The sequence below is a fragment of the Copadichromis virginalis genome, linkage group LG1 (assembly GCF_057382275.1).
Source record: "Copadichromis virginalis isolate Kocher_CV1m ecotype Utaka linkage group LG1, C_Virginalis_male_GT1.1, whole genome shotgun sequence".
NCBI lineage: Eukaryota > Metazoa > Chordata > Actinopteri > Cichliformes > Cichlidae > Copadichromis > Copadichromis virginalis.
This window is the reverse complement of record NC_140618.1, coordinates 36,924,611-36,951,520: the sequence shown is the minus strand read 5'-3', so window position 1 is coordinate 36,951,520 and position 26,910 is coordinate 36,924,611. Positions and strand designations below refer to the sequence as shown.

The 26,910-nt window shown below is 44.9% G+C and overlaps 1 protein-coding gene across 1 annotated transcript in view; it reads right to left on the bottom strand.

The window, feature by feature from the left end:
* c1qtnf4 (C1q and TNF related 4) overlaps positions 1–20,548 on the bottom strand; it is a 53,692-nt gene extending 33,144 nt beyond the window's left edge. Inside the window, exon 1 of the mRNA XM_085461069.1 lies at positions 20,121–20,548. Within this exon, the coding sequence (XP_085317195.1) occupies positions 20,121–20,190 (70 nt within the window). The 5' untranslated portion in view covers positions 20,191–20,548. The remainder of the gene's footprint in view (positions 1–20,120) is intronic.
* Positions 20,549–26,910: the final 6,362 nt, after the last annotated feature.

Here is a 26,910-nt window from a genome sequence, read left to right as displayed (position 1 = left end):
TTTCATATCAAAAATCCTTGAAAGAGTAGTTGTCAAACAGCTAACAGATCATCTGCAGAGGAATGGTTTATTTGAAGAGTTTCAGTCAGGTTTCAGAGCTCAGCACAGCACAGAAACAGCTTTAGTGAAGGTTACAAATGATCTTCTTATGGCCTCTGACAGTGGACTCATCTCTGTGCTTGTCCTGCTAGACCTCAGTCAGCGTTCAATACTGTCGACCATAATATCCTATTAGAGCGATTAGAACATGCTGTAGGTATTACAGGTACTGCGCTGCAGTGGTTTGTATCATATCTATCTAATAGACTCCAATCTGTTCATGTAAATGGAGAGTCCTCTTCACACACTGAGGTTAATTATGGAGTTCCACAGGGTTCAGTGCTAGGACCAATTCTGTTTACATTATACATGCTTCCCTTAGGCAGCATCATTAGAAGACATAGCATAAATGTTCACTGCAATGCAGATGACACTCAGCTCTATCTGTCCATGAAGCCAGACAACACACACCAATTAGTTAAACTGCAGGAATGTCTTAAAGACATAAAGACCTGGATGGCCGCTAACTTTCTGCTTCTTCATTCAGATCAAACTGAGGTTATTGTACTCGGACCTGAAAATCTTAGAAATATGGTATCTAACCAGACTCTTACTCTGGATGGCATTACCTTGGCCTCCAGTAACACTGCTTTCTTCGATTTGTGCAACATCTCTAAAGTTAGAAATATCCTGTCTCAGAGTGACGCTGAAAAACTAGTTCATGCATTTATTACTTCCAGGCTGGACTACTGTAATTCATTATTATCAGGATGTCCTAAAAACTCGCTGAAAAGCCTTCAGCTAATCCAAAATGCTGCAGCAAGAGTCCTGACAGGGACTTGGAAGAGAGAGCAGATTTCTCCTGTATTGGCTTCCCTTCATTGGCTTCCTGTTAAATCCAGAATTGAATTCAAAATCCTGCTCCTCACATACAAGGTCTTAAATAATCAGGCCCCATCTTATCTTAATGACCTTGTAGTACCATATCACCCTATTAAAGCACTTTGCTCTCACACTGCAGACCTACTTGTTGTTCCTAGTGTATTTAAAAGTAGAATGGGAGGCAGAGCCTTCAGCTTTCAGGCCCCTCTTCTGTGGAACCAGCTTCCAGTTTAGATTCAGGAGACAGACACTATCTCTACTTTTAAGATTAGGCTTCAAACTTTCCTTTTTGCTAAAGCATATAGTTAGGGCTGGACCAGGTGACCCTGAATCCACCCTTAGTTATGCTGCAATAGACGTAGGCTGCCGGGGGATTCCCATGATGCATTGAGTTTTTCCTTTCCAGTCACCTTTCTCACTCACTATGTGTTAACAGACCTCTCTGCATTGAATCATATCTGTTATTAACCTCTGTCTCTCTTCCACAGCATGTCTTTATCCTGTCTTCCTTCTCTCACCACAACCAATCACAGCAGATGGCCCCCCCTCCCTGAGCCTGGTTCTGCCGGAGGTTTCTTCCTGTTAAAAGGGAGTTTTTCCTTCCCACTGTCGCCAAAGCGCTTGCTCATAGGGGGTCATATGATTGTTGGGTTTTTCTCTGTATCTATGAAGCGCCTTGAGATGACTTTTGTTGTGATTTGGCGCTATATAAATAAAATTGAATTGAATTGAATTTAATAAATACAACACCATCACAATAAACTAGCTAACAGTAGATAACAGTAGATGCTAAATATTACATGTTATTGTGCAGTACGCAAGATCGACAGCGCACAATGTGCTTTGAGGTAGCAGCCAAGAAAGGTGTAGTTTATGTCTGTGAACACTCGTGTGTACGCCTGTGTGGATCAGCACGCTTGTATTCAAAAAGGTTTCTCCATGTAACGATCTGCTAGGGAGTGTGGGGAGCCAAAGCCCCATCCCCCAGGGCATGAAGCAGGTATGGAGGATATCCAGGCCCCAGACATCCAGAGGCCCCAGAATACGAGGACCGAAGGAGGACCACCAGGGGGCAACCGTGCCACCCTCCTGGGAAGAGCTGAGGAGAGCCTCAAACGAGAGGTCACCCAGCAGCCACGGAGCAGAGGCCAGAGGGGGTTGCAGTGACGTGCCCGCGGGCTCTGCTGGCAGCCAGCTGTGCCAGACAGGACCGGGCCTCAGGCCCTCGGAAGGGGCCCAGCCGGGCCACAGGCGCCAGGCACCACCAATCGGCCACCAGGAGTGAGCCGGTACATACATGAGCACCCAGCCCCAGACACCAAGAACCACCAACACACCAACGTCGGAGGGCATCAGCCACTGGGAGTGTGGTGAGGGAAGAAAGGCCTCCATACCTTGGAGAGCCTGAAATGTTCCCAGAGAGGTGGAGTCTAAAACCCAAGCTGACATATAGACACAGATGAACAGGCGCACGCAGACACAAACGTGCATTCCCACCCCCATATACACAAATAAATACTCGGCACTCACCCGACGTGGAGACAGACACAAATAGACACTGTACACACATTCACACTCCCCAAACATACTCTATATCCCAGGTCCGGGTACCCCCGCCCCCAGAGGGGCAAACCGTGAACTCGACGTATTAGCCAGAGGTCCCTTTACTACGGTTCGGAGCCGCGGACCTGTTTTATATACGCACCGAATAGTTTTCTATACGAGATCGCTGCAGAAAGTGCAGCTTTACCTAATGTCCACCTACTGTTACTCATTTATATTAAGATTTAAACATCTAGTTGGTATGACGAGTAGTCTTCAGTAATAGTAATAAATCACACAGCAATAGTACATTCATGTAGTTGTAAAAAGCATGATAATATATTAAGTGATCCAAAGTATTCAGAATACGTTACTCTCATTGAGTAACGTGACGGAATACGTTACAAAATACATTTTGGGGCATGTAATCTGTAATCTGTAGTGGAATACATTTTAAAAGTAACCTCCCAATACTGCAAACCATGATAAAGGCTCCACTGTGTTTTGATGGTTGTAAGCCCCTACTGTTGTTTCAAATGCTGATTCAAATAAAAAAAAATATATTCAAATTTATATTATAATACCTGTTGAAAAATTCATAACACCGTCTCCTTGACTGGTGACCTTTGGCTACGTTCTGAGGGAGTTGATGACACATGTTTATTCTTAGGTATGAAACTAAGCACATACACTGCAAAATATTGTTAACATCATGTAGGTAACAAATACAAAACACCTCTAAAGTGGGAGTTTTACATATTATCATATGTTAAATGTCCTGTGAACCACACAGGCTTAGAAATTGTCTGGAAACTTATGACTGCGATGGAAAAATAGTCACTTGTGGAGTGGTTGCTGGAGGTTGTTGACGACGATGATGCCATATCAAAAATGTCCTTGCGCCTGCTTTGGTCACCAGCAGATCATTGCTTCGAGTTTGCATGGAACCAACCAAGCAACCAAAGCAATTTCATGCTGTTGGTGCAGCACCGTATGTCTCTTTGCAGCCAGTTTCACTTTAGCAACACCTATCAACCTTCAGCAAACAATTTGTCGTGGAATACACACTTTTCCCCAGCAATCGATGGTTACTGGGGCCTTACTGGTCTCTAATCCTCGGGCTTTAGCAACTGATTTCACAACAACTTCCAGCAAATAGTTACACCCATTTGGAGAATACATATTTTCCCTGGGAGCAGAGGTTGACTGACTAAAGTAATCAGGATCAGGCTTTGTTTCATCACACTCTTTGAAACAAAGCTGGTTAATGCTTTTGACAGTTTCTTATCCAAAGTAAATTCAAAACCGAAAATGTGACACATGGTTTATCTCACAAACGTTTCAGCTAAAAAAACATCCATATAGTAAGCTGCCATGTTTAAATGGCAAAAGCCTGAAAAATGGGAACCAAAGGCATAATTTGCCATTTGCTGACATGTTTACCCATTCTTAACAGATGAAACATGTTTTGCTTCATGAGCTGGAGCAAACATGAAGTTCCAGCTCAAGACCGGCTCCCTCCTCCTGTCCTCTAAACACACAGGGGTGCAGGCTGCTGATTCCTCCTCTCCCACTGGCATCTGAGTACAAAAGCTCCTTTGAAAATGACTTTGACTGGAACTGCAGCACGCAACCTTGAAAGCCACACAGACAGAGTCAGTGAGAGCCGATCCAAATCCAACGGCTGCTGAGCGGAGAGCAGCATGCACGACACTTTGTGTTTAGTGGTACGGATGCTCATTGGATGCCGTAAATGAGCAGGAATATAAGATGCTGCGGGACAATAGGAACGGGCGTCGTGCTTATTTCTGGTAACAGTCTATCAGCTTATTTCATGTGTGATCTCATCAGCTGTCTTTACTGCACATTAAAGCAATATCACTGTCATCAGTTTCAGAGAGTCATTTTTATCAACATAGCACATTAAGATCGATGATTTCATTGTGTTTCAAAGCACATAGTACAATCAAAATGAATCCTTTCATCTTTGAGAGTACCAGAGGTGCTTTCTTTCAATAACACACTGGAAACCGTGAAGTGTTGAATCTGCAGCTTCCTTCCACCTTGTGGAATTTTAGTGCACTGTTTTCAGCCCTTCATCCCAAAGTTTTAGTGTTTTGGTTAAATCTTCCTCCCCTCACCGTGTTTCAGTTGCGCTATAACCATTTTCACCAAAAAAGCTCTCTGTAAAATGCTCTGACCATGACCCGGGCACCAACCTACAGCAAGTATTCAGCTTTAAGGATTTAGCTAGAGATAGTGCAAAAAGTTACTAACTTATAAATAAGTCTCATAATTTGTACTGAAAGCAGCATTGCATGTTTGTTTGTGGCTATGATGGGATAACCAGTGCTGCTGCTAACCTGGAGATTTAGTGCTTTTGTTCATTTATCAAGAGACATTGTAAGAGAATGGTACTAAAATTTTCAAATAAAAATCTAAGGGAGAAATTGGTGTTGAAATTTAAATTAAAGTCAATTCTTCTAAAATAACTCCCAGGCGGTGTTTCAAGATGGCTACCCAGTTTGTTTCCAGAAGGACTGATTTGGCTAACTGCATATAGACAGATGTTTTCACCACTGCTTCCCAAACCCTGCCAGAATAAAGCTGGTCTCAGGTGGACTTTGGTTAGTTACACTAAAAGGCACCATCAGCTAAATTTCACATTAGTAACTCCTACGCTGGGTTATTCTAACAGTGCAGAGCATGTTACTGTAAATTCTGTAAATTCTGACATAATACTGCAACCTACCATGTTTAGTCTATGCTTACTTTCTAACACAACCTTTAAATTTCTTTTTTATTACTTAAAAAACAATCTATTGTAAAATAAAAGTAGCAATACAAACTAACAAGAGAAATTCAGCAACACCTGCCAAGGGCCATGGTTCGTGACTTTAAGTATCTTCAGGTCTTGGTTCATGACCTGCGGATTAAAGAATGAGATCATGGATACTAAAGGTGGCTAGGCTCAGCCTTAGCTGTGGTCACTTAGGAGGGACCACTCCTCCACGTTAAAGGAGTGAGATGATGTAGTGCAGGCATCAGTATACATCCTGGGCATCTCCTGTGCGAGGTAATCCAGGTATGTCCTCCTGGGATGAGGCATACTCAGAAACGCTGGACAGATTACACCTCTGGCTTGGGAACACCTTGGTCAGAAGAGCTGGATAAAGTGCTTAATGAGAGAGCGGATATAATTTTGAGACTGGATTTTCTGTGTTGTCACTCTCGCCATCTCAGAGATTGATCTCAAATACAGCAAATGGACCGATAGCTAGCTAACAGTTTGTGTTTCAAAATCCAGTTGATAGTCTGTTTCAGGCCATATTTGTTGACATTTGAAATGACCTGCTAATTTTAAAAACATAGCTTATATGCCTGCTTTGCTTCTGTACTGCTAGCTACAGATAAATGAGGCCACTGGAAATCCAGTGAAATCTGTATGGATGCACGAGATGAATGGGTAGGATGTGCAGCGAGTAGTCTCCATGGCATCAGCAGGAAGGACTGCTTGGAAGCAGCAGTGAGATTTTTGATTGTTCCAAATCCTTGTAGTTTTCTGCCGATGATTGACTTATTTAGATGATTACCAAGAGTGACCGGTGAGTTCAAAACAAAAAGTGCTAAAAGCTCAGCATAAATTAAAAACATATTTCCTTCTAAAATGTTTCAAAGAGCATTAAGTTGTCAGAAATCCAAGTTGGATGTTTCTGACATGTTTTAAATGGCCTCCTCTACACATTTAGATAACACACTGTGAGTATGGTCCATGCTATGTTTGGAACAAGGTTTCAAGTTGCTCACCGCAAACATCCAGGCTCTCATGAAACTGGTGAAAACTGTGAAGGTGAACGAGATGAAAAAGAAGGCACTGGTGGTTTGCAAGCCTACAAAGGGAAAGATGCCAGTGTACGGACCACTGTTGGTGGTTCGAGCTTGTGTCTACCCCAAGATTTCCCTCGATGATTATAATGTGATAAGTTGCATATAACAGGATCGGGTTGTACACAAAAAAACAAATGTGCAGTTTTTTTTACCAAGTATAAAAAAGACCGTTTGTACACGGTTGATGAAGTTAAATCTAAACTTAAAGCTTACGGTCAGTTGGCATAACCACATGCTCCATATTCATCATTTAGAATAAAGAGCGCACGACACAATGTTCCTCCCCTCAGTCACCTTTCTCTACACAGGTTTGTGATTATGTACTTTCCCAGAATGCATTTCAGCAGTTTCTCGTCTGACCTTGATCTGTATTATGCGGTTAAACTGAAACAACTGTAGTGGTAACAGCAGAGTGAAGTTACTGCTACCACAGCTGAAAAAGAAAACCCAACGCTCGTGCAAAATGCGGCTCATGTTTTAATTGCTGCATTGTGCACCTGGGTCTGGGTGCAGTTCCCCCCTCCAGGGGCAAGGGTACCTAGACCCGGTTCGTAGAGTACGCTTGGGGAGTGTGATCGTGTGTACGTTGGTTGAGTGTGGAGTAAGTGCATATGAGAGCATGAGGGTGGGAATGGATGTTTGTGTCTGTGTGTGCCTGTATGTCTGTGTCTATATGTCAGGTTGGGTATCAGACGCCACCTCTCTGGGGACATCTCAGGCCCTCCAAGGTTTGGAGGCCTATCTCCCCCTACCACCACTTCCCCTGCCAGTGGCGGACTCCCTCAGGTGTCGGTGCGTTGGTGGTTCTTTGTGTCTGGGGGTGGGCGTCCGGGTACACACCGGCTCACTCCTTGGCGGCCGCTTATCGGGGCCTGGAGCCTGCGGCTCGCTCGGGCCACTTCGGAGGTGGGGTGCCCCCGGCCTCTCGGCCTGGGGCTTGGTCACTCAGGCACAGCTGGCTGCCGGCGGAGCTCACGGGCGCGTCACTGCAACTCCCCCTGGCTTCTGCTCCGCGGCTGCTGAGTGAGCCCTCATCTGGGACTCTCCTCAGCTCTTACTGGGACAGTGGCGCGGCTGCCCCTCTGTTGGTCTTCCTTGGTCTCTTGTGTTCTGGGGGCCTCTGGATGTCTGGAGTTTCGATCTCCTCCATACCTGCTTCATACCCTGGAGGACGGGGCTGTGGCTCCCCACACTCCCTAGCAGATCGTTACATGGAGAAACCTTTGGAATGCAAGCATGCTGATCCACACAGGTATGCACACAGGTGTACACATGGGTATTCACAGACGCAGACTACAGCTTTCTTGGCTGCTGCCTCAAAGCACATTGTGCGCTGTCTATCTTGCGTGCTGCACAATATCGTTTATTATTTAGTATCTACTGATATCTACTGCTAGCTAGTTTATTGTGATGGTGCTGTTTTTTTTATTATGTTGCTCTTTGTTTGCTTTCTCTGTTTTTTTTCTCCATACAGGTGACCCAGGTGTTTTGTTTGTTTGTTTGTTTTTCTTTCTTTCTTCCCCCCTTTCTCACCGTCTCTTCTCCCCTCTGGTTTTCTTTCTTTCTCTCCCTCTCTTTCTTTCATTCTTTCTCCCTGTCCTATCCCCCAGTCATGTCTGTCCCGTTTGTAGCAACTGAAAATAAAATAAATTCATAATTATAATAAAGGTCAATCAAATGGACCAATATGGCAAGGCCATGATGATCCACTTGGTAAAATAAATCCGCTTGGCATCTTTCTTGGCCTTAAGACAACAATTCTGATGGCTAAAGATCCAAATGGGACAAAAAAACAAAAAACAAAAAAACAAAAAAAAAACAAAACAATTACTGCATTGTTTCTATTTACAGTTTGAACCAAAAAGCAACACATCACATTTTAAATCGGGACAAACAGAACTGATGCATTCTACTTTTTAACTTGCATTTTACACAGAAATGTGCAGTAGTTTATCCACAGTACCTGTCATCATCAGATTTTACCACGGGTTGATATGAAGGTCAATAGAGTTATCCACAGTACAGGACGTACATATTAAGTCCCAGTAACATTTCTGCTCTGAAAAAGCATAAAAACCAGGTTCTTTTTTTGTTCCACCAACGAACACTCAACGCCCATCTTACCCTGTACGTCCTCCAGTTAGCTTGATGATAATAATTTTGCACATGCATGCCCGTGCTCGCCCTTATACTCTGTGAAAAGCACATAAAGGCCTCCATAATGACCAATACTGTCTGCTCTGTTTCCCATGAAGGCAGCAGGCTGCGACTGATGTTGTGAAGCCGCCTCCCTCGGCTCTACCTGCTGGGAGGGCAAAATCAAAGCACAGGCTTCTGAGGGAGGGTGGATAGGAAAGTTCACACCTCTGACTAGAAGTCAATATCAAAATGTAGACTGGGACTGAGGATGGACATCAAAGTGTTCAGTCTAGTGTTATGATTATGTCCATTATCACAAGGAGCAGCCCCAGGAGAAGAAATAAGAGTCACGGGGTGATCCTGAATGATTGTGCCCTTTGGGACTGGATCAAAGATTTCTACTGTAGAAGATTGTTTTTAGCATCCCCACTGATGTCTGCGTTACACAGGTCGTATAATCAGAAGTGTGCAGACAAAATCCCAGATGAGTCTGAAGCTCTTGGACAGGATGATGACAGGTAACACCCGAGTCTGAGCTAAAAAACCTTCTGTTGCCCTCAAAGTCACCTTTATAGATTTGTAATGCTTCTAATTCACTCTGTCTTCTAAACCAGGCTGAGAAGCAGGACTTTCTGCTTTTTAACTAAAACAGTTATTGCAACAGCTATCTGACAAAGTGTAAAATGAAGGATTCAAATATGTCTCTGGATTTCATTGTCCTTAAACACATTCTGAGAAGATGTCTAGGGTCGTTATTTAGCACAAGTGTAAAGTTTTGTTTTGGTCCCTTCATCAGCTAAGAGAAGGAGATGGACTTTAATAAGACTTGTCTTATTAAAGCATTATCTGCATTCAAACACTGAAAGCTACCAGCTCCATTCAGCTGACATGCCGTAATCTTCTAGTAGCAGATTATAAAATAGTGCAAGTTTACATGACTTGAGCAATTTCTGTTGCTCCAAAATTCTCTTAAGATATACATTTTAATCAAATTGTAATCAAATGTGAATCCAAGCATGAGCACAATAGTTGGTAATGTTATCTGGAGCTTTCATGTAACAAACAAACATCACGTCCACCATCAGTACATACAAATCTAAATAAGGGAGTGTACTGGGACTGGGTAATTCATTGTAAATATTTTGACTTACAAAATTAATTTATTACCAGTTAGGAAAAGTCCCATTGATTAAATCTGTATCCCTGCAGCTTAACCTCTGGGTGATGTGTGCACATCTTTATTGTAATGTAATGTTTTATCTGAGGAGCTACGGCAGATTATCTAAGAATGACTCAGAGCTTAACATTATCTGCTGCTCTACCAAACATGTGGCACAGTTCACTGCCATGTTAGATTTGAATTAAGTGTAAATGAGGTACTTGATATTATATTTTGGTGCTACAGTAAATGTCTTCAACTTTAAACAGAGTATGCTGCCAAAGGGCAGGACACACACAAGAGCCCTGATCATGAGGGGCATTACGACGTCAGAGGGTCGGGTTCATTGGGATTTATGTGTGCCTTGTTTTCACATTGTTATTTACAGCAGTATTATGGAAATCCATGTAAAGTTTATATGAAAGTGAAAAGCTGGAGGGCTGGATTAGGTTCTTTGCTATTTACATAAAAAATAAAGCCTATTGGTGGATTTTGTTTTCTGCAGGAATATGCAAAGTGTTTCATCACAAGGTCTGTTTGTTTCAACAGGTCCTTTCATTGCTCCCCCCCATCTGAAAACTGCCCTGTGCATACAGCTCAGCTCCTGACCAGTGAGGGAGCATAAATCCCAGAGCAGTAAAAACATATGCTTAAATTAAAGCTTTGAAAAAACAAACAAACAATGAATGTGAATGTATTTATACCCCAGACTGAATAGAAAAGATGGATGTAGCCAGAATGACAACACTCATTAATTTGATTAGTGAGGTACTTATCAATCAGAAGATAGCCACACTCCAAATCACTCCATGTTTAGTGTTTAATTTATTATTATAAATGAGGAAAAATTACAAAATGAACATCATATCATATTAAATGAGACTTGAAACTAAGAACAGAGACCACAAACTCACAATTAAAATCTTGACTGAAGTCATAGATAAGTTAGCATTAGAGACGCTTCCCCATAGACTTCTATACAATCAGACTCTTTTTGCATCAAGAGGATTGGGATGAGGAGCTGCCCCTGCTGGTCACTGGAAGGACTGTAGGATTAAGGTATTAATTAGGAATAGGTTCCTAAAGATTAAGATTAAGGTACCTAAATCTTCTTAGAACCAGAAGTTACATCCATCTTTTAAAACCTATGATTTATACATGTTTCTATATCATGTGTAGAAACATGTTTATATATCAATTCTCACGTTGTCTGACATCATTACTCTTGTCCTATCATCTTCCTTCTACCTTCTTTGACCCAATGAGCCTCCCGTTGTTTGGTTTAAGTGTCCATTATTGTCCCTTTCAGACTCATTCGTTCCCCCCATCTCGAACTCACAGATACCTCAGTCATAGCTCCATCTAAGCCTCAGACTCCGGGGAGGTGTCCTAAAGCCTATCAGTGCTGGGATTCAGTTCTCCCATGATGGATCATCGGAGTGTAATTGCCAAATATATATATCAAGTCTCAGTGTGTCTGTATCTGTTGTATTAAAGTTTTGATTTAGTAGTCGAGTTGTTTAGACATTTCCCATGTTGTATTTGCCAACCTCTCACTGCTGAGACATCATGCAGTTCCTCTTGTACACCATCCTGTATTTATCAGCACAGCAGGGGGAACGTGCTTTGGGTGGATAACCAGTTTCTTTCCTCTTGTCCTTTCCCAAAGGTGTTTTTTTCAGTTCTACTTTTGGCTTTTTATTCTTCGGAGGTTTGGCACCACCCTACACTGGTTCCTCTTTTCCTCCCTTTTAAAGTGCACAAAGAAAATAAAGGGAGGAAGGTATAATAAGAGCCCAACCCTTCCTCAAAAATACAAACTGATGGAGCAGCCTGATGGAGCAGCCTGATGGAGCAGCCTGGCGACCTGGGCCTCATATCAAAGAGAATTGGGGGGTTGTTATCTGGAGGTGCAGTGGCAGACCTCTGCTGCTTCTGCCCCTCTCATTAATCCTTCTCCCTCCCTCCTTCCCTTCACTGCTTTTCCTCCTCCCTTCCTCAGCACTTGTCACCAAGCTGTCAGCTGCCTGCTCAACTGTAGACACACGGACCAGCCTGGGGATGGGATGCATGGCAGGGATGGAAAGAAAGATGGAAAGACAAAGAGAGAGAACTGACAGATCCAATATGAAAGAGAAAAAAAGAGTTGGAGGTGTAAGCCAAGCTTGTCAGCCCTAGCAAACAAGAGAAGAGATCAATTTCTATGAACTCTAATCCATCCTGTAAGTGTCTTCTTTTTCCTGCCAGTGTCTGAGTACAAAGAAAACCCAAAGCAGAAACACTGCTCTCTCAATCCTGTCAATTCACCTGCTAAAGAAACAGAAAGAGAGAAGGAATAGAGAGAGAAAGCAAGGAGAATATCAGCTGTGGCAGCAGCCTAGTTTCTTGCCAGAAAACATGGCGAGGTTCGATTCATCAGTGACATACGAGGTACAAGTGAAGCAGCAGTGGGAGTGAGCTGACTGCTGCCTCGGCCCATTATATGTGCGATTACAGGGGTTGAAGAAACAGATGGTAGTCAGGTAAGGAGCTGGTTTAGATTTCAGTAAGATTTAAACACCAACAAACTTCCCTTCGCAAACTATCCTGCAATTTGTGGTCAGCTGTTATGGTCTTGTGAGGAAGGTGAATAATTAGCACAGGAGGATGTTTCCAGCCCACTAGGACGGGTTTAATGATCTAAGACTAGCAGGACACATCTTCAGAATCAAAGAACTTCTAAGCATATAGTTAGAAATCTCCACCCACTTATTTTTGGTCCGTTTGTTTAATGCTTAAGAAATATCCAACTTTGTCATGCTTATTTGATTTTGATCCAGTTCCCTTTCTATCATAAACGGAGGTGTGTAATCCATGGTATCTTAAATAGTGAGTGTATCAAACATCCACGGTGCTGACTGATCACATCCTCTCTACAAACTGAAAATGCATCTGTATACTGAAGGACAATGAAAGCAGCAGAAGAGTCCAGAGACTTGCTAGCGGCTTAGTGAGCTTGCAGCAGTCACAGCAGATGGCCCCGCCCTCCCTGAGCCTGGTTCTGCCAGAGGTTTCTTCCTGTTAAAAGGGAGTTTTTCCTTCCCACTGTTGCCAAAGTGCTTGCTCATAGGGGGTCATATGATTGTTGGGTTTTTCTCTGCATGTGTTATTGTAGGGTCTACCTTACAATATAAAGTGCCTTGAGGTGACTGTTGTTCTGATTTGGTGCTGTGTAAATAAAATTGAATTGAATTGATTATGCAAGCATTTCTTGAACTAAATTCTAAACACGCTGAAAGCGATGAACCTGCTGATCCTGAGTCGTGTTTGTCCAGTCAGTTTGGTGTCCACATCACGTTTAGCTACCACTTTGGTTATATACCACAACACGGGTCAATAAAGAGATCACACTTCATTCTGCTGTGTAAACTTTGTGACATTGAAATTCAACCTCATGGACGAAGAATCCAAAGTCAGTAGTATTAATCATCTGGGCTTACTATATTTAGCACCAGCCCATGCTCTCACCTATTTCCACCTTAAGTTGGATTAGTGACTCAATTTTTCCACTCATCTCTTGGCAACCTGCACAGAGATGAGTTGTTCTGCTTGTGAAAACAATTATTTTTACCCCAGACTATATCCTTCCTGGTATTTCTGAGTTGCGATAATAAAAGTCTCCTTAAGATTTTTAAAATTTTGAACAAAGATATTTCAGTTGGCTAAAAGAGGCGTACCAGCTGAAAGAGCAGCTGTGCTGTCCCTAAAGAGCCACTGTAAAAACCAGCAGTGGCTGCTAGTTTGTTTTTATCTTGTAGTAAGTGGTGCTAAATTTGGTCTGTGAACTTCTGTTTGACAAAGTTTGTAGATGGGCATCAATCTTCTTCTCATACCACAGTTTGGGGTGGCTGAGGGTCACAGCAGGTCATCTGCTAATTGGGTGGTTGATATTTTGATCCCTGGCTGCTTCAGTCTGCATGCTTCACCAAAACTCTGAACCCTGAGCTGCCCCTGATGCATTCACTGGAGTGTGTGAGTGTTAGACAGAAAGCACTTAGATGTTGGAAAAAAGCGCTTGTATGAATGTCACTAAGACAAGTTGAATGAAGCACTTTGAGTGCTTAACCAGAGAGGAAAGTTCTGCTTAAGAACCAGTCCATTTACAGCTTCTGTCCTTGCTGTTTATTTGTTTTACCCTTCTGACTCTACACCTGCACCAGCACCAGTGTCTCTTTACCCAGTTTTCACTCCCGTCATTCCCATCCCGTCATTCCCATCCCATCATTTACTGCATGATTGTACGTTGGTAGCTCACTGTGTAATGCTTGATGGTCATAAACAAACACAATGCAGTGAGTCATGTTTACTTGTGCTGACTGTTGAATTTCTGGAAACTGGACTGAAAGTTGTTCTAAAGACAGCTTGCATTTGACAGCATGCACACTGTTCTGTGTGGGATAACTTATTTCACCCATCCATCTATCCATCCACTGCGGCAGGGATAGCTCAGTAGGTAGTGGTGGCCCCATGATCGGAAGGTTGGTGGTTCGAATCCACTGAACGGCTACCCTGAGGTACCCCTGAGCAAAGTACCATCCCTACACACTGCTCCCCGGGTGCCCAATGGCTGCCCACTGCTTCACTGAGTGAATGGGTTAAATGCAGAGAGGACTTTCCCCATGGGGATCAATAAAGTATACTTTCTTTCATTTTCTTCCGCTTATCCGGGGCCGGGTCGCGGGGGCAGCAGCCAAAGCAGAGAAGCCCAGACCTCCGTCTCCTCAGCAAACTCCTCCAGCTTATCCGGGGGGACACCAAGGCGTTCCCAGGCCAGCCGAGAGGTGTAATCTCTCCAGCATGTCCTGGGTCTGCCCCGGGGCCTCCTCATGGTGGGACATACCTGGAGGCATCCTTGTCAGATGCCCGAACCACCTCAACTGGCTCCTTTCGATGTGGAGGAGCAGCAGCTCTACTCTGAGCCCCTCCCGGATGGGCAAACTTCTCACCCTATCTCCAAGGGAGAGGCCGGCCACCCATCGGAGGAAGCCCATTTCTGCCGCTTTTATTCGCGATCTCGTTCTTTTGGTCACTACCCACAGCTCGTGACCATAGGTGAGGGTAGGGACGTAGATCGACTGGTCAACTGAAAGCTTCGCTTTTACTCTCAGCTCTCTCTTCAACACAACAGACCGGTACAGCATCCGCATCACTGTGGCCGCCGCACCAATCCGTCTGTCGATCTCCCGCTCCCTTCTCCCATCACTCGCAAACAAGACCCAGAGATACTTAAACTCCTTCACTTGGGGCAGGGTCTCGTCCCTGACCCGGAGTGGGCACTACACTCTTTTCCGCCTGAAGACCATGGCCTCAGATTTGGAGGTGCTGATTCTCATTTCCAGCTGCGTCACACTCGGCTGCGAACTATTCAAGGCGAGCTGGAGGCCATCACCTGATGAAGCCAACAGAACCACATCATCTGCGAAAAGCAGAGATGATATCCTGAGACCACCAAAGTGAAAGCCTTCTGCCACTTGGCTACGCCTTGAAATTCTGTCCATACAAATTATGAACAGAATCTGTGATAAAGGGCTGCCCTGGCTGACCCACCAGGAACAAGTTCGACTTATTGCCGGCTATGCAACGGTTGTATAAGGACTGAATGGCCCGTAGCAATGGGCCAGTCACCCCATACTCCTGGAGCACCCCCGACAGGACACCCCAAGGGACACGATCGAATGCCTTCTCCAAGTCCACAAAACACATGTAGACTGGTTGGGCCATGTCCCCTCAAGTATCCTCGAGAGGATAAAGAGCTGATCCAGTGTTCCACGACCAGGACGAAGACCGCATTGTTCCTCCTGAATCCAAGGTTTCGACTAGCAGACAAACTCTCCTTTCCAGCACCCCGGCATAGTCTTTCCCAGGGAGGCTGAGGAGTGTGATTCCCCTGTAGTTGGAACACACACCGGGTCCCCTTTCTTAAAGATGGGAACCACCACCCTGGTCTGCCAATCCAGGGGTACTGCCCCTGATCTCCACGCAATAGAGGTGTGTATTCCTTCCTTCCACCGCCTGACAATTTTCTCAGTCGAAGTCAGCAGCACTCCACCCGCACTATACACAGTGCAGGTAAAGCACCGCTTTCCCCTCCTGAATTGCCTGATGGTTTGCTAGAATCTCTTCGAGGCAGTCCGAAAGTCTTTTTCCATGGCCTGAGAAAGTGAGGAAACAAAAGCATTGAAGCATTGTGAACCTGTATAATCACAACAGAAGAATCCACAGATGGATTGTTTTCCATTCGGGGTGGGGACTGTGCTTTGGGGAAAGTATGAAAGGGTTCAGGGTGGAGTGAACTGTGTGTGTGTGTGTGTGTGTGTGTGTGTGTGTGTGTGTGTGTGTGTGTGAGATATCGTCAGGATGTTGCTGGAGACAGATTAGTGCAGCAACAGAGGGATTGTCAGATGATGACGCGGTACAACTCAAAGACATCCTCTGCTGCAGTACTGTCACTTTCCTCTTCTTGGGGCTTATTTTGGGAGTGCTTCTCTCTTTTTTCCTTGTGTGCTTCTCACATCATGCTTTGCATTCACACTTCCACTGTTCCACAACATGCTCACCTGCTGTTGGTCAAAATCTCGTGTAATTGGCTTAGTAGTTACTTTTTCCTGCGTGGGATGCATGTTGTGCTTTCAAGATTGGCAAGCTCTGAACAAACAGATCTCCACCTGCTTTGAGTATTCTGGTTGGTGCTTACAGATGGGCAATCAGTGACTGAAGTGGCTCTTGCAAATATTCCACATTCAGTTTTATTTGGAAGGTGCTGGCAGCCGTAATGTCACACTATAGCCTGGTAAGCCTCAATAACACAGGGGACTCGTGACTCCTTGGATTGCTGTGGTTGCCTGTAGTTTGTATAGAAGATGACAAGTTGTCTGCAAATTGCCAAATAACCACAGACAAGTAGTGAAATTTGAAAAATCTAAATCAGGAATGGAGAGCGTTCACCTTCAAAATAAAATGTGTGCCTTTCTGTTGAAACCACCACTTTTCAAAGGTGTTTTCTTTACAGATGGTTGGTCTCTGTTTCCCGTTTCACTGCTGCTTACAAAATCGTTAACAAGTGTTTGCACGTGTTGGCAACTCTCTCATAAATTACACGTGACCATACTAATCTGCTAGCAACCACAGCAATTACAATGAGGTTTTCAATACAGTGGCAAATACTTCTTTGTGACTGATTTCACCTAGTGACACCAAGCAACCTCCCTCATTCTTGACAAGCTGACAGCAGGTTGCCAGCTGGTCTCTTTGTGACGGTGGCCTTAATGTCCCCCAAAGCTGTTCTCTTCAATTCATGACAAATAAAAAAAAGCAATGTCTCGTGGTTGAGCTTGGATTTGCACAAACTATTTCCAAACTGAAATGTTGTGTTTGCTGTGATGTTTCAAAGATCAAACACTGCTACCCCAGATGACTTGGAGAAGGTTGCTCACATAATTAGTTGCTCATACATCACTCAGGTGTCTTAGTTAAATACCATTAAGCACAAAAACACAGAAAGTATCTCATTATCTATTTTTGTGATCTCTGGTTCATCTAAGTGTTTTTATTTTCCAAGGATAAAAATAGTGATGCTTACTGCTCAGTAATTGTGTGATTAATATTAAATTATATGTGATTATGAGATTTTAAACTATGATTAAAGGACAACAAAAAAAGTATAATTTATGTTGGCTTTGATAAATACAGTATTTTTCTGCAAATGATTGACTTCAATTTATCAATCTAATGCTAAATCACAACAACAGTTCTCTCAAGGTGTAAAGTAAAGACCCCACAGTAATACAAAGAAAACAAAGAAAACTCTCTAGCACGAGTACAAGTAAACTGCATTTCTGCTGTTTTCTTTTTAAAGTGAGTCACACCTCAGTAACATCATGATGGATCTGGATCTGTAGTGATCGGCTCTTTATGCCTTCAGTGCCTTTTAACACTGAACGCCTGAACTATGTGTAGATGTGGTCAATGAAAAGATGGACCACTGTTTTTCTTTCCTATACCCTTCATGTGTCAGGAGAAATCCAGAAAAAAAGAATGCATTGATATAGATTTTTTTTAAAGCTCCCATCAGAAGGCATTCCTTTGGGAAAAGCTGCACCTGTCACAGTTGGAGCAGTGAGCAGCAGAGTGAGCCCTTTCTAAATGAGAATTAAAGCATGACAAAAAGGAGACTGACTGAGAACAGCATGGCTTCAACTTGAATAAATCTTTGCCCTGTTTTTCAAGCATTCGAGCTTTTTCTTTTTGAATATTTGAGAGGGGTTACCGGCCTTTTCGCTCTCACACACTCATACAAACCACGCTGTTAGTGTTGAATATGCAACAATATTGCATGCAACAAGTTGATTTCCAATCCAAGGTCGTCAGCACAAATGAACAAGACAGGCTGACTGTTTGGTGCAGGAATGCAGAAGATTAAATGTTATTTACAGAAGCTTTAGGGTTGTGTAGCTGCAACTATTTTAATCTCAGTCTGTCTGTTAAAACCCCAAACATCATCCTCAGAAGTACGTAAATGCAGTCGCCTCAAGCTACAGTCTTCATATGCTATTGTCACTAAATGCTACAGGCTCGTATTTATTATGAAAAAAAGGGCTCACTTGAATAAAACTTGGTTGCTTAAGCCAAAGAACTTGTTAAGCTGCTGGTTTTACTTCTTTGTTAAGCATCCTAAGAAACACATGCTTTTGTGTTTCATGATCATGACACAGATAAAGCAGCAGCCAAAAAGCAAAAAGTCCACAAACCAGTGCGTAATGTCATGTGGCTACATCTATCGTCTGCATAGAGTGTATGATGTCAAAAGGATGGTCGACTTAATACAGCAATTCAATTTTATTTTATTTATATAGCACCAAATCACAACAACAGTCGTCTCAAGGCGCTTTATATGGTAAGGTAGATCCTACAAAACTAAATACAGAGAAAAACCCAACAATCATATGACCCCCTATGAGCAAGCACTTTGGCAACAGTGGGAAGGAAAAACTCCCTTTTAACAGGAAGAAACCTCCGGCAGAACCAGGCTCACGGAGGGGCGGGGCCATCTGCTGTGACATGCTGGGGTGAGAGAATAATCTTAGTAATGAATAATCTTAAAAGTAGAGATAGTGTCTGTCTCCTGAATCCAAACAGGAAACTGGTTCCAGAGAAGAGGGGCCTGAAAACTGAAGGCTCTGCCTGTATGGTAAAACCGTACAACAGGTAAAACGACACCATTTACAGCTGCAATCTACTGCAAAGCAACAAGCTTGAAACTTTCCTCAACTGCTTGATGCTCCCTCCCTCCGGGCTGTGTTTGGTTGAGACAATTCTTTACTTGTCAATTTATTGCGCTGGCAGTGTGTATATTTTTATATCTCATAACTCTAGGTTTCTTTGTTTGCTCTCACGACATCAAGAGCTCCTCAATAAAAGAAGGCAGAAGCAGCTGGATGCAGGCACACACACACACACACACACACACACACACACACACACACACACACACACACACACACACACACACACACACACACACACACACACAGATGCTGTAAATAACACCAGCATATGTCCCTGACAAATGTGTAATCTGCACACACACTGAGCACGAGGATCAATCTGTAGCCCGCCGCAGCCGTATGTTACACTGATGCGGATTAAGATATTGTATCTGCAGACAAAAGGAGTCAACCGCCTTTGTGCAGAAAACCCATCTTAAGATAAGAGAGATCTCATCTCCTCAGCCTAATTCACAGCCTCCTTCTGCTCTCCTGTATCTCTGCCGCAGATAATGGCAGATAAATAAACCATAGGATATCCATGCATGCTGTCTTTGCCACACTGCAACCCACCGTGGCAAGATGTTACAAACAAGACAAAGCAACTGTAGCTCAGCTAAACATATGCAAGCTGCAGGTTGTCCCTCTGCTCGCATTCCCACAGTGCATTATATCAGCCCAGCTGCCACATGTGACATTATATAGACATTATATGCATTACACCCTCTGCTTTTGTGAGGTGTCACTGTTTCTGGAGATCAGTGCAGATAAATAATGCATGCTGCTCAGACGCGGCATGACTGCTGAATGCGCACTGAAGGCAGTATAGCTCTTTTCTCCCAGCACTTACACAGCAAGCAACACTTAAAGCATCCATTAACATCACACCAACACTTACGCTGCCCCTTGCTTTTTGAGCTCATCTGGGAAATTACTTATCAGAAAAATCAGAGCACATTCTGGACTGGTTGTCTTGTTTGTCTCTCGGGACATCTGCTGAACCCCGAGTGATGCGCTCGATGAATGCCAGCACACTCACAACTTAGGCTGCGCTCCCAGCACCAAGTTCCTAGCATTCTCTGTTGCACCTGAATGTCTGCATTACGTTTCAGCATGCACAAAGGCTACAAGCCGTGCTTCAGAGGGGAAGAAGAAGTGAGCTGTCTCACCTGTATGTATGCGGAAGGTCTCTTCTGTCCTGGCCGTGTACAACGCACAGAGCTGAAACTTCTGTCTCATCAGCGCTGCTGGATAAACCTCCCCCCCTCACTCACTCTCTCTCTCTCTCTCTCTCGCAGTCTGCTCTCCCACCCTCCCGGCTTTCCCTTTTTGCTCTTTTTTCCCTGTAACTCACTGTGTTTTCTCCATCTGTCTTTTTCTCCCTACTTCAGTGCCTTCCATCAACCTGCTGCTGCTCATGTTGTCTTTGTACATATATATGTATATATTCTACGGCTATATTGCTATTGGAGGCTATAATTTGATAAAGAGCTTTTAGATGAGGTGCAATGCGTACCACTGCAGTGCTGGAGAGATGCACTCGGATATGATGCTCTGTTAACCTAGATCCTAGTCTGTGTGTGTGTGCGTGCGTGTGTATGTGTTCCCACCTGTGTTTTCTGGTGTGTGCGTGTTTGTGTGTATGTTCACAGATAATGGGAGGGGAGGAGTCTCCGTGCCATAACAACCGTTGGGCTTCGCTATTTGGCGACAGCGCTGCCAACTTCCTCCCTCCCGCTTCTTTGTTGGGAGTTATTTTCTCACCTCTGGGAGGATGGTGGGTAAGGCGCGGGGGTAGTGGGATGAAGAGACACACAGAGAATACGTGTAATGCTCTCAAATTGAAATTCATCCTACCCGTCTCCCTTTATAATCTCATTCAAATTCCACAGTCTGTTGCTCACTCATATTTAAATGAGCACTTGACTAAATCCCTCCTGTGCTTTCGCTTTTCTCGGTCAGCCTTTGGCAGGCTGCCGTGCTCTGTTGCTCTCCATCTTCCTGGACGCTTCTCGGCAAACTGGCCAATACGCGTATATAGAACTAAAAGAGTGGGCATTGAGGCCACGCAGATCTAATGTCAGGCAGTACACATGCAACCCACTTTGAAGGTAAATGAGTGTGAATGGACCAAAGCTCAGGATGACACTGACAGAGCGTTTCTGAAATTCTTGTAACTTTTCACACATAACCGCAGAAAAACTAGAAAGACTGTGGTGTTAGCAAACAACTGAATAAATAAGCTCCAGTTTGTTTGTGCTTTTCAAGAACTGGTGTCAGCTCACCATATTGTTGTCTTCATTGAGTCTTTGGGGTTTTTTGAGGTCTAGAACTGTTTGAAAATGATAAGGTTTCCGAAAGAGACTCAGGCACAGGCCAGGGTTTTCCTTTAAGCGAAGGACAGTGCGTTTATTTACAGTGAACACATACACCAAGTGGCTATATACAACGTGCAGGGGAAACGGGTCCGGGTCGCCAGGGTCCTTGGGAATCAGGGTTGGGAGAAGGGTGTTCCATACTTTCTGTACAAAAACGTTCCCCCTCAATCACTCCTCTCCGCATCGGGTTCCAAAAACGATCTACACACAAAACGTCGGGTTAGAAGGATAATTATAAGAAATTCTCAAAGTACAGGTTAGCAGAAACACAAGTCTAACTGACACTGATAGCTCAACGATCCAGCGAAGACTAGTGCAGACTCGCCATCTAAGTAGTGCAGTAATCAGCTGGGATCAGCGGCCGGTGTGGTGATGAGCAGGTGTGTGGGCCAGCAGCGGGAGCCCGCAGTGAGCATCGCCGTGGCGAGAGAGAGAGAGAGTGAGAGAGAGAGAGAGCGAGAGCGAGAGAGCAAACAAACCACAAACATATTGCCCAATAGCAGAAACGGCCCTAACCAATCTGGCGCCCTAGGCAAGATTTTAGGTGGCGCCCCCCTACATCAGCAGTGTAGTGTAATGTTGTAACAAATAATATTTCTATTAAATAAGCTTTACTTTGCATTTTAATTAACGTGGGATTATTTTTTGTATTTAGAAATAATAGTACCAACTTTTTTTTTTTTCCCAACATTTGAGGCACTGGCGTGGCGCCCCCTGATGGACAGCGCCCTTAGCATTTGCCTATACGGCCTATGCCACGGGCCGGCCCTGCCCAATAGAGGATTGACCAGCGGAGCACAGGGACCATGACAGAAAAGGCCTTCTTTTTCATCTTGTCTGACTGTTTGAAACATTAGAGAGGCTTGTGTTACTGAGACAGCCTCGAATGTCTCCAACCACGCTTCTAAAACCATAACCAATTAATACTGTAACTATGATGTCTATGGCTGCCCACTGCTTCCAAGCTCAGGATCCTTGATTGGACTCAGAGACCAGCTTGTGGTCTGACAGAAGCTAAAATTAGAAGAAGGGTAACAGCCTTTTGCCTTCAAGGCAGCCGATCTTGTGAGTAAGCTTAGAGCAGACCTTCCCAAAGTGTGGGGCCCGCCCCTTGGGGGGGGGGGGGGGGGGGCAGAGCCATTGCAGGGGGGCGTGGTATGAAAAAAGGCTTGGACACTGCTAGCACGGGGCACCTACACAAACGCAAAGCAGGAGATGACGCATCGCTGAATATGTTTCCAAACCAACTTCATTCTAAGCCAAAGACTAGAAAATATGGTGAAGCATATCTTCCCTTTGGCTTCACCTGCACAAGTGCCAAGGTAGCTCTCCCCTACATAATTGGTTTTCCCTTAGTCAGGAGCACGTGCTGGGCTGTTCAAATCACGGACAAACAGTATCCCAACATTCTTGATTTTTAGTTCACAAACACTTCTCATAATGACTAACTACTCCTGACATTTTGGAGATATTAGCTCTTTATACAGTAAAGTTACAGCGGGATACAAATAACATCAGGCTGATCCTGCCACGATTTGTTCCCTTGGTTCAAAACATGGACAAACAGTATCCCACAGTTGTTTATGTTTTTGAACCCATTTTGCACAGAGAGGCATTTTTGGAAAAATGTATTGATAGCAGTGTTGAATATTATTACACAGGAAAAAAATAACTACAGGTAAAATAATTACACCGTGAGCATCTGCCTTTCTAAATGGAGGGACAGTAACTGCGTGTGTGTATGTAAGTGTGTAAAACCTGCAGATAGTCAGATTAACAGTATTTTGTGTCTATCTGCCATTCTGCAATTCATCTCATGTAAACAATAACGTGGCGCACAGCTGACGTGAAAAAAGGCACTTACCTTTGACGTTGCGTGTTGAACTCTGTATTCCTCGTCCACACGGAAACGCAAAAAAGGAGTTTTAAAAAAATCTCAGTTTTCGGTGATTCGAAACGCCGTTTACGTGTGGACGAAACAGCTGCGTTTTCAAAATCACCCGTGTAGGTGTGGACGTAGCGTAACAGAGTTAGTAGTTTATTTTATTACTACCTGTAATTTATTGCAGATTACTTGTATTTGCTTAATTGTTTACTAAATGTTTGAGGTGTGAAATAAACCGCAATGGAGCAAAATAGGTGTGTGTGGTTGGAGGATGTGTTTGTGCGCGGGGGGCGAACAAAGGGGGGCCTAGCAAAAAAAGTTTGGGAACCACTGGCTTAGAGTGACATTGTGACAAGCTAGTTGCTTTAGTGTGAAGTAACGAAACAAGCCCATGGCCCCAATCACAATGGAGGACAATGTGATTCAATCCCGAAGACCCCAGTGGAGGCTGTGTGGGATCCAAAAGGTCATCTCTCTTTGTCCCTTATCTTTGCAAGGTAGGGGCTGTTAGTGCATTTTTCCAGAATGATCATTCACTTTCCATCTTTGACTCAAGATCCAATCATCCATGGGGGTCTTACTTTTGCGACCAACCTTGTTATGGAAATCTGAAATAAACTGAGGTGCATTTCTTTATGCATTTTATTTACCTTTGTAAAGTGGTCAAACAACAGTACAGACAGCATCGTAGCAGTCTGCATGTTTTTTGAAAGAAAAACAAAGTAGACGAAGTAAGACTATATGGAGCTTTTCTTTCAGTAAGATCAGCTTGACACAAAGAAATAGCAGCCTTATAAATTTCCATCACTATGGTGCAGTGTTGGGTAAGTTACTTTAAAAAAGTAATTAATTACTAATTACTAATTACTTAGTCAATATTGTTAAAATACTTATCTAATTACTGTGTCAGAAAAGTAGCTTATTACACTACGCTCACCGGAAGAAGCTAGAGATCTGGTGGATTGGCTAAGAGAGTTGCTGAAATCGGCTTTGAGCTACGTCAGTGGGCTTGTAATGATCCAAGTGTCCTGAGCCATTTGCCTCCAGAAGCTAGATCACAGAGTCTGGATCTGTGGCTAGATGAGGACAAATCCAACCCGCTAGAGACCACGCTCGGGCTCAGCTTGGACTGGAATACCGACTCCTTGGGGTATAAGCACATGCCCGTGTCCTATGAGATGCCAACCCTCAGAAACATCTATAGAGTCCTAGCCTCATAGTACGACCCTTTGGGCTATCTGTTACCCTTCACCACTCAGGCCAAGCTCCTCCTCAGGCAGCTATGGGATAAGAAGCATGGTTGGGACGACTCGAATCTCCCCTCCACCCTCCTGCAAGCTTTGTCTGACTGGGAGGCGGAACTTCAGTTTTTACCTCACCTTACCTTCCCACGTGCCTATGTTCCTGCCAGTGCTAACTCAAAGGGGGCCATCCGTGAGGTGCACATTTTGGCAGATGCTTCTGAGAAAGCTTATGGAGAGGTGTCTTATATGAGGACTGTAGAACAGGATGGGCAAGTTCCCTTCACCTTCATCCTAGCTCGATCCTGTGTAGCCCCCAAACAAGCTCTCTCTATTCCCCGCCTCGAGCTCTGCGAAGCTTTGCTGGCAGCGCAGCTGGCCAGTACCCTGAATAGGGAACTCACCTCAGCGATTGAAAGAACAGTCCTGTGGTCTGATTCGACCACTGTTCTCACTTGGTTGAGCTCACAGTCCTGCCGCAACAAGGTTTTTGTAGGAGCCAGGGTAGCTGAGATACAGGAGTTGACGGAACACTGTACCTGGCGCTACATAGACTCAGAGAGTAACCCAGCGGATGACCTGACAAGAGGGAAGGCTCTGGCCGAGCTCAAAGTGCCTAATTGGTGGTCTAATGGACCCCCCTTTCTGCTCAACAGTCCTGATACATGGCCAGAGAACCCAAGCTCCGACCCCAGTAATGACGAACTTGAGCTCTGGAAGACAGTCTTCTGTGGAACCTCTATCGCTTTCACACCTACCTGTCAGGATGGAATGGCATGCAAGACTTGGCAGAAGCCAACCTTTGTCTGTCTCCGAACGGGGACCACTCGTATTGCTCTTTTCTGCAATAGCGCCTTTGTTTCCTATCATGGCCGCCTCGGTGTTGAAAGTCGTGTTTACGACTCTTTGGAAACAAGGCGGCTTGACCCGGAACTGCAACCGGTAACCCATGGCAATGGTTCACAGCACGCACGGAGAGGGGGCGCAAGCATGCCACGGAGGGAAGTGAGCAGCCAGCCAGCTGACCTGCAGCACCGTCGGCGGGGCGTTGTCGCCCCCCAGTGTGTCTGCAGGGGACTGCATCACCTGCCTGAACTGGCTCATTCTGCCTGCACGCTGAGCATTTGTGATTGTTTGAGAATAAACAACACTCTTTATTGATTGTAAAATTGTAAAATGTACATTTATACATTTTGTTGGAGGCACCTTTTCTGGGGCACAACAATGAAAAACAGCGGGAACACTCGATGTGGTCACCTGAACATTTAACACACCTGAACAGGCATGAGGCATTTTGTGTGCAGGGGTTTTGTGCTTGGGAGACAGTGTTAGGAAAGTGCAGCGCCTTCTGGGGCTGACAACCTGAACAGAACTTAAGCGGCACCTCTTGTGCGGCAACAGAGGGGTAAAAACAGCGTCTCCCTGCTGCTGGACCCCCTCTCCACTCGAAACCACAGCTAGGAGGGCTGAGGCTTCTTCCTCCTGGGCGTCGGGTCCCGAGGGTGGGCCTTTGCTCCAGGCCGACTGGCGTGGAGCTCGGGCCGGAGGATGTGCTCTCGCTGGCGGAACACCCACTTCAGCAGTGGGCGCCGGTCTCTTGCCAGTCGGCAGAGGAGCGGCGGGCCTGTGAGAGCTAGCTGTGGGCTTGGGCTGACGTCTGGGGATGATGTTGCGCAGAGCTTCCGTCTGCTTCTTCCTCAGATCGAATCTAGCCTGAATGGCTTCAAGTGAATGTCCGAATAACCCAGCTGCAGACACTGGTGCGTCTAGATATACCGCCCTGTCCCTATCCGGGACGTCAGAGAGGGTTAGCCACAGGTGCCTCTGCGCCACTACTGTCGAAGTCATCCCTCTGCCCAGGGAGAGCGCTGCACAGCGAGACGCACAGAGGATGTAATCTGTGGCGACTCTGACCTCGTTAAGGTAAGAGGTGCCAGCGGGCTGTCATCAAGAACCAGCGATCCGACCTCCGCCAGGCACATTGCCTGGTACGTCTGGAGCATGGTGACAGAGCTCATGGCGCGAGCAGTGCCGGCCTGAGCTCGATAAATCTTCTCCAGCTGCGAAGCAGGCAGAGTTGCGGAGTTGCGGGGCCGCCGACACCATGGTTATGGGACGGGGCCAGATAAGCAGCCAGAGACGGCTCCATAGGGGGTGGGTTAGCTAGGCCAGCCCCCTCGGCGCCGTCCAATTCCATGTACTGTCCATAGTGACGCGGGTAGACAGAGGTTTGTCCCATGATGCTGTTAGCTCGCAGAGAAAGTCTGGGAACATGGGAAGGCAGTTTTTGGCCGTTGCAGGCTCCGGTGGGAGGAAAAACCCCGCGAACCGCGACTGTCATGGTCCTGAGTCTGAGGACTCAGTGTTTTGTGTTTCCTTATGCTTTTGTTCATTCCGAGTGTGTATTCTGTTGTGATTTTGCCATTTGTTAGGTTTCTGTTCTTTGCCTGCCTGC